Source organism: Pelodiscus sinensis, chromosome 4 (genome assembly GCF_049634645.1).
Source record: "Pelodiscus sinensis isolate JC-2024 chromosome 4, ASM4963464v1, whole genome shotgun sequence".
Taxonomy (NCBI): domain Eukaryota; kingdom Metazoa; phylum Chordata; order Testudines; family Trionychidae; genus Pelodiscus; species Pelodiscus sinensis.
Window position 1 is genome coordinate 66,426,676 of NC_134714.1, and position 12,046 is coordinate 66,438,721.

General features: G+C 43.2%; 1 protein-coding gene across 2 annotated transcripts in view; it reads left to right on the top strand.

Annotated features, from left to right (window-relative positions):
• The window catches only part of CAPN3 (calpain 3), a 54,926-nt gene that overhangs the window by 10,794 nt on the left and 32,086 nt on the right, over positions 1-12,046 (top strand). For both annotated transcript variants that reach the window (XM_006130355.4, XM_006130358.4), the window contains exons 3-9: positions 2,923-3,041; positions 4,148-4,281; positions 4,730-4,898; positions 6,810-6,950; positions 8,758-8,841; positions 9,081-9,166; positions 10,919-10,996. In XM_006130355.4, the coding sequence (XP_006130417.1) occupies positions 2,923-3,041; positions 4,148-4,281; positions 4,730-4,898; positions 6,810-6,950; positions 8,758-8,841; positions 9,081-9,166; positions 10,919-10,996 (811 nt within the window). The remainder of the gene's footprint in view (positions 1-2,922; positions 3,042-4,147; positions 4,282-4,729; positions 4,899-6,809; positions 6,951-8,757; positions 8,842-9,080; positions 9,167-10,918; positions 10,997-12,046) is intronic.

A 12,046-nucleotide genomic window follows, 5' to 3' on the forward strand; every position in this document is an offset into this window, starting at 1 on the left:
ATCTCCCCTGCTTCATTAGCATAAAAATGGCTGCCGCTTTTTTTCAGCATGGAGCTTTGCCAGAAAAAAGCACCAGTCTAGACGCTGATCTTGCAGAAAATAAAGCCTCTGGGATAAGGGATCTTTCGGAAAAGGCTTTATTTTCCGCAAGATCAGCGTCTAGACTGGCGCTTTTTTCCGGCAAAGCTCCATGCCGAAAAAAAGCGGCAGCCATTTTTATGCTAATGAAGCGGCGCTCTCATCCACCCCTGTCTACACCAGGGTTTGGTCAGTATAACCGCATCACTCAGGGTGTGGATTTTTTACTCCTCTGAGCAATGCCTGCACAAAGTTATACCAATGTATGTTATGGTATAATCCTGGAGTAACATAATTCAATACACAATAGTCATCAGCTTTCTCTTTCCCTCCCTGTTAATGAGGAAGCAGGAAAAAGTCCTCAAATACCCATGTCCACACTGCAAATCACCATTAGGGTAAAAAAGGAAGCATAAGAATGAGGAAGTTTCAGGTGCATTTTTCTCTTTGAAGTGCTTCAGTTTCTTCCTCACCTCTTCATCATTTCATACATCACAGATAAAGGTAACAGCCAGGTGATCCTACCTCTCCCCTGCATCCCAGCTCCCAACAGACATTGTTTCAAGTGCTCAATGTTTTCCTTTCCACAAGGCCACCGACTCAATTCAGCAAAAGCAGAAGCCAATGCTTTGTGCATTTCCAAATCCTGACAGCTGTGACTCCACAGTTTTGATAAATGCATAAGATCAACACTGTTTGCTTGTTTTAAATTGTTGGTGATGTAATAATCCATCAGTCCATTATACTAAATAATCCCCTATTATTCTGCAGGACTCCAGGGGAGTTGCTCCAGAGAGGATGAAATGAACCTAATATATGTTTTATTACTATGTTTTCAACAATAACAGACAGCTGTTATTTTTACATATTGATAGTATGCTTAGTCCTCAACAGGACCATTTAAAAAAAAATCCCTACCCTGCAAGGACCTTACAGTTTACACAGACAACATAGTATGTATAGGGGTTACAAGCAGGGATCTGAACAAGTAGTTGAGTAGATGATTAACTGATAAGCCTAGGTTTATAGGTTAATCTAGTCAAATACTTGCATTCCCCACCCCTCTTGCTGCCTCTGTATCAGGCAGCAAGGGGGGAAGAGCAGGAGCTGGTGCTTGGGGAAGCACCTGGCTTCATGGCTTAATGGTGCTGCCTGCCCTTCCCCTGTGCTGCTGCCTCTATTGGGCGGGGGATAGGGGAGGTTGCCACGAAGCAGCCTCTGACCATGGCAGGCCCAGGCTCACCATGGACAGAGGCTGCTTGGCAGCAGAGGCTGCTTTGCACCTCCCATAGAGCAACCTCTGTCCATGGCGAGTCTGGGCCTGCCACAGACAGAGGCTAGTCCCCAGCAGCAGCCCCTATCTGCGGGGGGGTCCAAGCTGCTGTTGCAGCCTCTGTCTGTGGGGAGCTCAGACCCCCGTGGACAAGGACTGCTGCCACCCCACATTGCTGCCTCTGTAACAGAAGCAGCAGCACAGGGCAGCAGGCAACCAGTCCATGAGGGGAGCTGGTTTTTAAACTGGCTCCCCTCACAGACTGGCTCCCGCCTGGAACCCCACACTGCTGCGTCTGATAAACAGGCAGCAACATGGAGTGGCAGAGGCTCCCCGAGAGTGGGGCCGGATTGCTCTGGCTGCCAGCCCATCCCCCAGGGACTACAGAATAGTCAACTAACCGCTAAGATTTATGCTGTTAGTCAACTATTCTATTACCCGCTATCTAACGTCCCTGCTTGCAGGATGGTTCCCTCTATGAGTGTGTATTTTCTTTAAATGTAATGGTCTGAGGGGTTAGAATTTGGAGGCTGGCTGGAAGAGTTAAGTTTTGAAGAAGAAAAGGAAAAAACATAGCAGCCTGGTGCCTTAGGCTAGAGAGTTTGTTAAAGGAGTGTGTGCAGCATGAAAGAATGGAGATTTTGTGTGTGTGTATGAATTTACTTGGCATTGTAGTTTATATTACAGTATTGCTGAAGTATTTAATCAAATATTAGGATCCACTGTGCTAGGGACTGTACTCACAAATAGTTTGAAAATAGTCACCATTGAGGTAATATATCTCAGCATAAAGTTTAGTTTATTATTTTAAAATGTATCTATTAAAAAAAGCCATAAGAATAGAGTAATGCAAACACAGACACAGGACTGAAATTAGAAGAATTTTTTTCAGTATGATAAAGCAGCAAATCTCACAATAACAGCCTAATCAGAACTGGAATGTTGCCCTGAGAATGGAAAATTAGAACATAAAACAGAGCCACAAATGCACCAAAGTCAAGCTGAGGGATAGATCCTCTGCCCTCTTTCTCAGCATGGAAGACTGTCTTTACCTTAGCTGGGACTTCAGTTTGGACCGTGAATTCCCAGTTGTTGTAAAGCCAACCTAGAGAGCTGTATTGCACCTGCTCGTGCTCCCCAGCCTGGTCCCGCAGGCATTCTAGGTGCAACAGGGTGTGGCTGGAGCACTTTGTGATCTGGCAGTCCTGAGTTGGAGCATTGCAGGCTAGAGCAGCCACACGCATAACAGAGGAGTACTGGACCCTAACCATTTGTGAATTTATGTAATAAGTTCTAAGCAAGCCAGATGAAAGTGTAAATGATACAAACTCAGGGTGCTCTCTGTCCTTTGTAGCAGGGATCATATGTTTGTAGTGTGTTTAGCACGTGGAATATCCAACCCTGATTGGTGCTAACCTCCATAATACAATAATATTCATGTGCTGTACATGTACTAAAATACATCACAATACACACCAACCTTTTTGTGACCGGAGGAGTTGGACCACTTGTTTCATAGGACTTTGCCCTAATGCCTTTGAGCCTTCATTTTGTCTTTTGCTTGTTTACAGGTGACTGCTGGTTCCTGGCTGCCATTGCTTGCCTGACATTGAATGAAAAGCTGCTCTGCCGAGTCATACCTCACGATCAGACCTTCATAAAAAACTATGCTGGGATCTTTCACTTCCAGGTGAGTCCAGTCCACAAGCAAGAAGAAGGTATTTGCTTTGTCTCATCTGTCCCATGCCAGTGCAAGTAACAAGGGGGGAGATGTAGGAAGTAAATTCCCACATGCCAGATTATTCTAGGAGAATCACAGAACAACCAACCTGACATAGTAATTGAGGAGCATTAAGTCACCATAGAAATATTTGCAAATTAATATGCCCCATCAGTAAGAGAGAGCAACAGGTGTTCCCTATGACTGCTCAGCTGACCCAGGCTGCCCACTGCATGGACTATAGATAAACTGTTGACTGGAAAGGGGACCTATTTTTAGTCCCTCAAACAGCTGATCTCTATTGAGGTCATATTGTAAAAGGATTGATTATACACTGATAGAAAATGATCAATGTTACCTGTAACCCTGTTTCTGAAAAGACTCCATGCAGGGCTGTGTGTGTTGCAGGAGCGAACTCGGTCCATCTACCACACTTGCAGGTGTCATTGCAGTTTTACAATGTCTCTTCTCAACCTCTTCCCCTTCACCAGCTGTTTGTAATCTGGATGGATGTGTGATTCCTGGGAAAGTGTGGAGGGACTACTGGAAACTGCGTTCTCTATTCTATCACAACACAAGGGCCAGTGTAGCACAAGGTCCACCACATGGCAGAAAGCCCAACCCACCAATCCTGGCAGGGTTTGGCAGTTACAGGGCTGCACAGAAGCCATTGCTGCCAGTCAGGGAAGAATCAGACTCCAGGGGAAGGAGGAGGTAGACACTTCAGAAATTAGGGTAGGAAGGAGGGGGTTAAAGAGAGAATGGTGTGGATTAAGATGGACATTTTGGGTGGGCAGCTCAAAGGGCCTGGTGTAAGAAGGGGACTCTCACTTTGAATTTTTGCTTGTCTAACTATTATGTCTTTTAGTCTTCTAACACCAAGGCCGAGCACCCACAGTTCCCACTGACATAAATTAGGGCTGTTGGTAGTCAGCATTTCTGGAAAGCAGATCTCGAATGCAGAGACCTCCAAAAATGTTTAGGAAATAGACTAAATTCATGGCTCTTCTAAATCTCAAGACAGATTTCCCTCCTACCATACTCACTAATATATTTTTCTGTACGCTTTTCTTCAGTTCTGGCGCTATGGAGACTGGGTGGACGTTGTTGTTGACGACTTTTTACCAACATATAACAACCAGCTGGTCTTCACCAAATCCTCCCAGCGCAATGAATTCTGGAGTGCTCTGCTGGAAAAGGCTTATGCAAAGTAAAGGAATGCTTTAGAATTGCAATGTGTCTCCAATAGCCTTACACTCTCTGTGGGGCGGTGATGGTGTGTCTGTATGCAAGAGTTCACACAATTCTCTTCCAAGTCATTATAGAGACAAGCCATAATGCAGAAATGTTGTTGGATGTCTCTTGCACAAGCCCCTCTTTGAAAAAATCTGTACATGCAGACAACATTTTCCCATGGTTTTCTAGTGGCTTAGACTTGGGGTAGGGTGTAATAAGCTGTGTAGAGCAGTTTTCAGAGTTTGGCCTGCTGCTTAACCAGATGTCAGCACTTAGTTCTTAAAAAACCCCAAACATCTTATTTTTGTAGATATAAGTGAGTGACATAAATTAACATTTTCAACATGACCTTTATCAAAATGATGAAATAGAACCAAGGCAAGATTGTTTCTGGTATAACTTTTTTTTTTCACTGTTCCAAGACTCCACGGATCTTATGAGGCTTTGAAAGGAGGCAATACTACAGAGGCTATGGAAGATTTCACAGGTGGAGTGACTGAGTTCTATGAGATAAAAGATGCACCGAAAGATATATACAAAATCATGAAACATGCCAGTGACAGAGGATCACTCATGGCCTGCTCCATTGATGTAAGTCCCTTGTATATTGTGACTGTAAAGGAGTGGGGTCTCTAAGTCAGGGGTCAGTCACAAACGTCTTTTTCAAGTGCTTTGCTAAACGGACATAGTGCAAATCTATTTCTAAGGCAAAAGAATCTCTGTTAGGTCTGAGAAACTCCACCAGGAAAGGTGAGAGTTTCTATTACATTACTGATGGCTGGCTCTTTGGAAAAGTTGACAAGAATTGTCCACACCCAAAGAAGAATGTGGGATGTTCAAAAGATGTTCCCTATGCCTCTGGCTTCACAAAACCCCAAAATGTTATACTGGAAATGTTTTGATTTATTATAGCTTGTAAAGAGAAGGGACCTAAATTCTGAGGTTTTTACTCAGTTTTCATTCAGTCCACATGCAGACGAACTCCCACTGTAGTCCTTAGAAGTTGCTTTACGTATGGGCTAAATTAAGGCCTCAAGATTTGTACCACAAGGAGTAAGAAAACTTGTATTGTGGTCTGAGCAAGGGATTGTGAGCTAGCAGTCATCAGTTCTTTTCCCAACTTTAGGACTTCAGGCCCTGATCCTGTGAGTTGCTCTGCTCCTCTACACACAGAACCCCACTGACTTCAGTGGGTTCCACAGATGCAGAAGGGCTTGCAGGAGGGCCCAGCTGTGTGTCTTGAAGCAAGTCACTTAACCCCCATGCCTCTGTTTGCCCGTTGCATCCCTAAATTTCAAAGTGTTTTACAAAAGAGGCCAGTATCATCATCCTCATTTTAGAGATGGGAAACTAAGGCACAAGTGGGGGGAGTGGGAGTGACTTGCCCAAGGTCACTTAGTAGGCCAGTGGCTTAGTTGGAAATAGAATCCAGGACTCTTGGACTGCTGTTGTATACCGCTTTGCGGGAGAAGCAGAGTGCTATGGAATTTTAAAGCAAGATTAATCAGCACAGAATTTCTGAGTCTTTAATTTTCTTGAAGCCTACAAAGATCAAATCTATATCCTGGCCCTGATGCCAGAGGAAACACATGCAACTGAGGGAGTCATATTAATGCACTGCCACTGGTATTGATTAATGTGCCAGAAAAATGATGCAAAAAAGGACAAAAATAAATGGACAAAACTTACACATGAAATAATTACAATTAAAAGCTAAGTACATCCAAATATAGAGGGGAAATTAACTAATTAATTAATTAATTACTCACTCTGTATACGTCTACTTGGCTTTTTCTGCAAGATTCCTGACTACCTAATGAAGTTCTGCTTTTTCAGAACCATTAGTTACAGAGGTTACAACAGGAAAAAAGAGGGAAATGTCCACATTTCAGTGGGCTTGAGTTCTGAATCATCTTCTGGAGACCCTTCTCAGAACTTTCACCTGATGTTGTATTGCACCACACTTTCACATTGCCTCACATAATCATTTCTGGATATGACTTCACTTCATAATGTGACATAATTTCATAGCGACACAGTGTCACACAAAGGCAGGTAATCAGATGGGACACTGCCCTTTCTTTCTGGAAGGAGGTGTCCTCACTGAGGTGGAAACTCTTCAAGTTGGAGATGGGGGGCAGTGTATGATTTTTGTGAAGTAGAGCTAAGTGCCCTTTAACCACAAATCTCCCATTTCTCTTTGACCTCTGTGCAGAGCTGTCATAATAGTTAGAGACACAGTTCATGTCAATAAGAGTTTAGGACTTTAGAGCTACAATAGTAGCACTGCTGCTCTTGTGTCATTGTTTAATCCTTTGTTAAGATAAAAGAGCAGCTCCTCTGGCATGTAATGTGGGAAAATGGAAATTCTCTACTTAAGCTTATCATCTTCCATCCCTTTCTCATTTTTCTTTCTTTTATTTAAGTTTTTTTTTCTCCTCCTCTCTTCCTTCACTAATTCACTTTCCATGTAACACTTTCTTCTCTCATTTTCTGTACCAGGACAATATGGGCTTTTCATATGGGAGTGCTCCTCAAAGTGATCTTGGGGAATTAATCGCCCGAATGGTGAAGAATGTGAATAGCATGCCACAGATTGACCCGGCTCTAGAGTTCCAAAGCGTAGATGAAAGGCCAGCCTGGGTTTGTATGCCTCAAGCGATGCTGATCTTCTGTCCCCGGTCTCACAGCTCTTCTAACTGGTATAGTTACAGGGAGGACATCACAGCAACCATGTTTTGAAACCCTTAACACATTGCATTGAAGATCAGTTGAAGATTAAAAAAAAATGTTCTGAAAAGTTTTGGGGATCTGTGTGTGCTTAGATACTAAATGATTTTAAGCCTTTCAAGATCTGATGATACGTATACCTCACACAGGGGGGGGCCGACACATATGCTGGGCCCTTGGGCAAGGCAGTGAGGGAGGTGTGTGTCTTTGTACTCCTGGAAGGGGCAAGGCCTTAGGCAGAAGGGGCTGGGCTGGTGACTAGCCTCCCCCAAGCAACACTCAGTGCCACCCAGAGTACACCATGCAGGGTTCAGATGGTGCTTTAAAATGGCCCAGAGCTCTGGGCCTCTTTGAATCACTGGGCCAAGAGACAGTTGACCTCGCCCCCGCTCCCCCACCACCATTGGCAAGCCTGAACTTACACAAGACATTGATCATATCCACACTTATTGGTAGTTTGGCATTGCTGTGATTGATGCAGCAGTTTCCATTTAGCAGGTCTAGTGAAGACCTGCTAAGTCAATGGCAGAGTGCTCTCTGGTACTCCAGCTCCCTTAGAAGAGTAAAGTAAGTTGGCAGGAAAGTGTCTACTGTTGACACAGTGTGGTGTGGTGTCTATACCGTGGTTAGTCAACCTAAGCTACATTGAGTTTGGTTACATTATTCACATAACTTGAAGTAGTGTAACTCTGATTGACTTACCATGGTAGTGTAAACCTGCCCTAGATTAGCAGCTGTCACAGAACTCATATATACAATTTGCTACCACTAGAGAAGCAACAACTAAAAGTGTCAGGAAGTAAGGACTCAACTTCTCTCTTCCAGTAACAGTGCTATGTCATTGTTTAACCTTTGTTAATTATACAACACTTAGGGTGCATCTACACTGCATCCTTAGCTCAAAATAAGCTATATAATTTGAGCTATGCAAATTGTGTAGCTTATTTTGAATTAATTTCAAAAGAGAGAGCTATTCCAAAACATCCCTTTATCCTTACAGGGACGTTGAAATAGTGCAACCGTTATTTTGAAAGCTATTTCGAAATAACAGGCATGCTGTTAAGATGCAGAAAATGCTATTTTAGTTTACTGGAAGTATCCCAAAAAAGTGCCACTGTCTAGACCTTAAGGATGGATATTGAAGATTATGTACTATGTGTATTTTTATGACTTTTAAAATCAAACTATGTACCTTTGGATAATATAAGCATTATGCCAAGTTATATGGAAATTCTTTCTTTAACCTGTGTATTAAATAATTTTAAAAAATCAGTTTATTATGTTTCATAAATGCATTGACTTTTGAGTGTATAAGGAATTACATCAATCAACTAGGCCAAAAGAATTTTATTCAGTAATTCTTCTATTAAGTTCATATTTTATGGCTGAACTACAACATTTTTTAAGAAAGACATCCAATCTTGAAGACTTCAGGTGATGGATAATCCACCACATCCTTTGGTACACTGAGCTGTATCTCGTACAGCTTCTCTTAGGGTCAGACTATAACTTAACCATGCAGTTAGATTAATTCTGTGACTTATGGGTCTCTTCCCATGCTAAAATCTATGATCCTATGACAGAGAAGCAAATGGGTATTGTCCTAATTTCCAAGGGACATGTTTGTTGACTTAGAGCAGTGAAGAGGGAACATGGCTGCCTTAAATACAGGAATGGGTCGGTTATGTGCTTCATACTGTTTTTATTCCATCTTTTACAGACTATAGTCCCAATGCAGTTTGAGACACGCATGACTTGTGGACTAGTCAAAGGACATGCCTATTCAGTTACTGCAGTGGAAGAGGTACATATGGATTTATTCTTCCCTATAGATAGGAACAAGCCATTGTTTAGGACAGTGCTAATATATGGTACTGTCAAAACATGGAGACATAAGTTTTTGTGAGCAAAATAAGCATTAAAATAAACAAAAGGTTCCTTGAAAAAGGAGAGGTAGAAACTCATTAAGTTATTGGCTGGGAGGGGCAGAGGAGTGTTAATAATGCACTAAATGCATACAATCATGTTTTCTTTTTTAACAAGACATCATTTAAAGCAGGAAAAATAAAGCTAGTGCGGCTGAGGAACCCGTGGGGACAGGTGGAATGGAAAGGAGCCTGGAGCGACCGGTAGGTGAAAAGCAAACATAGGAATCTATAACGTGTGGTTTTAAATGTCATGTCATTTTACATGCATTGTGCTTGTTCTATGATTGTGTCCTACGACCTAAAACAAGGTGGCTGTGTCTAGACTGGCATGATTTTCTGGAAATGCTTTTAACAGAAAAGTTTTCCATTAAAAGCATTTTCGGAACAGAGCGTCTAGATTGGCACAGACGCTTTTCCGCAAAAGCACTTTTTGCGGAAAAGCGTCCATGCCAATCTAGACGCGCTTTTCTGCAAAAAAGCCCCGATCGCCATTTTTGCGATTGGGGCTTTTTTTGCAGAAAACAAATCTGAGCTGTCTACACTGGCCCTTTTGCGCGAAAGATTTGCCCAAAAGGACTTTTGCTCGAACGGAAGCAGCATACTATTTCTGCAAGAACACTGACAATCTTACATGAGATTGTCAGTACTTTTGCAGAAATTCAAGCGGCCAGTGTAGACAGCTGGCAAGTTTTTCCGGAAAAGCGGCTGATTTTCCAGAAAAACTGGCCAGTTTAGACACAGCCAGTGTGTGTGTTGTCCGTGCACTAGTACTGACACCTGTACTTGCAATAGGAAAGTATCTATTTTTCTGAAGGCTGCACTGAGTGCTTAGTTGGGGGATTACTTTAGGCAGGACAGAATTGTAAGAAAATACAATAGCTACTCAGGGAAGAGGACTCTTGATGACAAAGGGAGAGAAAAGACCCTGGCTTAATGGTTCAGCTAATAGATTCTCCTGCCTGTTGAGTTCTCTTGCAGACATAGACAAGACTGGGACCTGGAATGAGAGAGAGTCTGCTAATGCATTCATGGGTGATGGGTATCACAGGCCAGGGGATGCAAAGCCCCTTCAAAAGGCCATGGGTGACCCCACCCATGCTTCATTCCAAGGCTGCCTTCTGCTTCCCACTCTTCCCCTGTGGTTCCAAACCAGGCTGCTCCCCTTCCCCAAAGGAACCTGAGGCTGGGTCTAAGGTGGGCCACCCAATGGCCCAGGACTTGGGGGCAGGTGGTGCCACATGCCCAGTGCTCTGGGGCTAGGGACGCTTAGGAGGCCAAGCCAGGGCCACTCTTGGGCAGAGGGGCCAGCAGCTGCAGTGGAAGCCTTGGCTCTGGCAGATGGAAGGGTGAAAGACAGGGCCTCGAGCAGAAAGAGCAGGGCTGGGATCTGGCCTCCCTGAATGGTGGTTCATGTGCCAGTCAGGAATGAACAGAATAGCAGGAGGAGAGAGGCTCTGAGAGCAAGTGTGTGAGGAAGAAGGAAAGATTTCTCATGGAGGTTGGCAAATAGGAGCCTCAACTGATCTTAAAATAGGGCTGGAGCTTGCATCCCTTTCCATCGCTTACCTAATCAAAGAGCTACAGTAGGGCGGATTGCTGAGAGCTAGAAACATACAATAGAAACTAAAGCCTGAGGTGTTTGTACACTTCCTTGCCTGTGGGGATGGTGGAAAGGTGGTGATTGTGGTAAAGTCGACAGCACAGAATAAGAGAATTGAATCAAACTTGTTTCTCATATCAGCATTAAAGGAGGCAGGAAGAGGGAGACTGTCTGGGATGTTTAAGATATAACAACAAAAACCTACCATTCATCGCTGTAAGACGATTAGGAATTAGGAAATTTTTGTCCCAGCTGTTGGCATTGTACACCGGAGGGCTTACATTAAGTATTAGCAATTTCTTGAATAACTATGTGTTGCAAAATGCAAGAGATTCTGGTTTATTCTTTTGCAGTTCAGATGAATGGACCTTAATTGACAAAGCAGAGAAAATCCGACTACAGCACAATATTGAAGAGGATGGGGAGTTCTGGTGAGGACACACCTTCCATCTCAGATGTTGTTTCCCCAGAAGTTTTTCTATGTCTGTGCTTCACTGGGTACATGTGAGAGCTCCTAGAAATTCCAGAAAGAACCATCACTCCACAAGTTAAGGTTGCACAGACATTCTTACTACCAGTGCTCTGATGAGCATGTGCAAACTGAGATTTTTTTTAGAAACTTACAATTTGGCCAAATGTGTTTGTTTTTCCAGAGAACTGTAAAAAATGTACGCCACTGACAGCAGGGTGACAAACCCTTTCCCCAGCTGCCAAATTTCAAGTTCCAATATAAACAAGTGCTGGCATGAGTGCATCTACTCAAACTGGAATTCATATTCCCAGCTACAAGTGTAGGTGTAGCATGTAGCTGACATGGGAGGTATATTCAAAGTGAGCGTCATATGATGAAAAAACTGAGTAGCACAAATCTATTGTATCTTTAGAAGAAAAAAAATGAGTGATTTAATTTGTGTGGGATTTTTTTTAGGTATCCATGCAAATAAATAAATAAATGAGGGTATGTCTACACTACCCCGCTAGTTCAAACTAGCGGGGTAATGTATGCATACCGAACTTGCTAATGAAGCCCGGGATTTGAATTTCCCAGGCTTCATTAGCATAAAGCCGGCTCCGCCATTTTTAAAAGCCGGCTAGTGCGAACCCCGTGCCGCGCGGCTACACGCGGCACGGGGTTCGCACTAGCCGGCTTTTAAAAATGGCGGAGCCGGCTTTATGCTAATGAAGCCTGGGAAATTCAAATCCCGGGCTTCATTAGCAAGTTCGGTATGCATACATTACCCCGCTAGTTCGAACTAGCGGGGTAGTGTAGACATACCCTGAGAGATGGCATCAAGCCACAAAATTCAGAAGCAGATCTGGATCTACGTTTCAAACATCCCAAAGTTATGGGTGTCCTAATCCATCTTTGGGCTTGACACATTTGCAAAGTGTAATCCAAGTTTAGATTTCAAGTACCCCCAACAAATGAGAATGAGTAGACAGAGACTTTTAATTCATGCCCTTCTCTAATATAAAAGTAA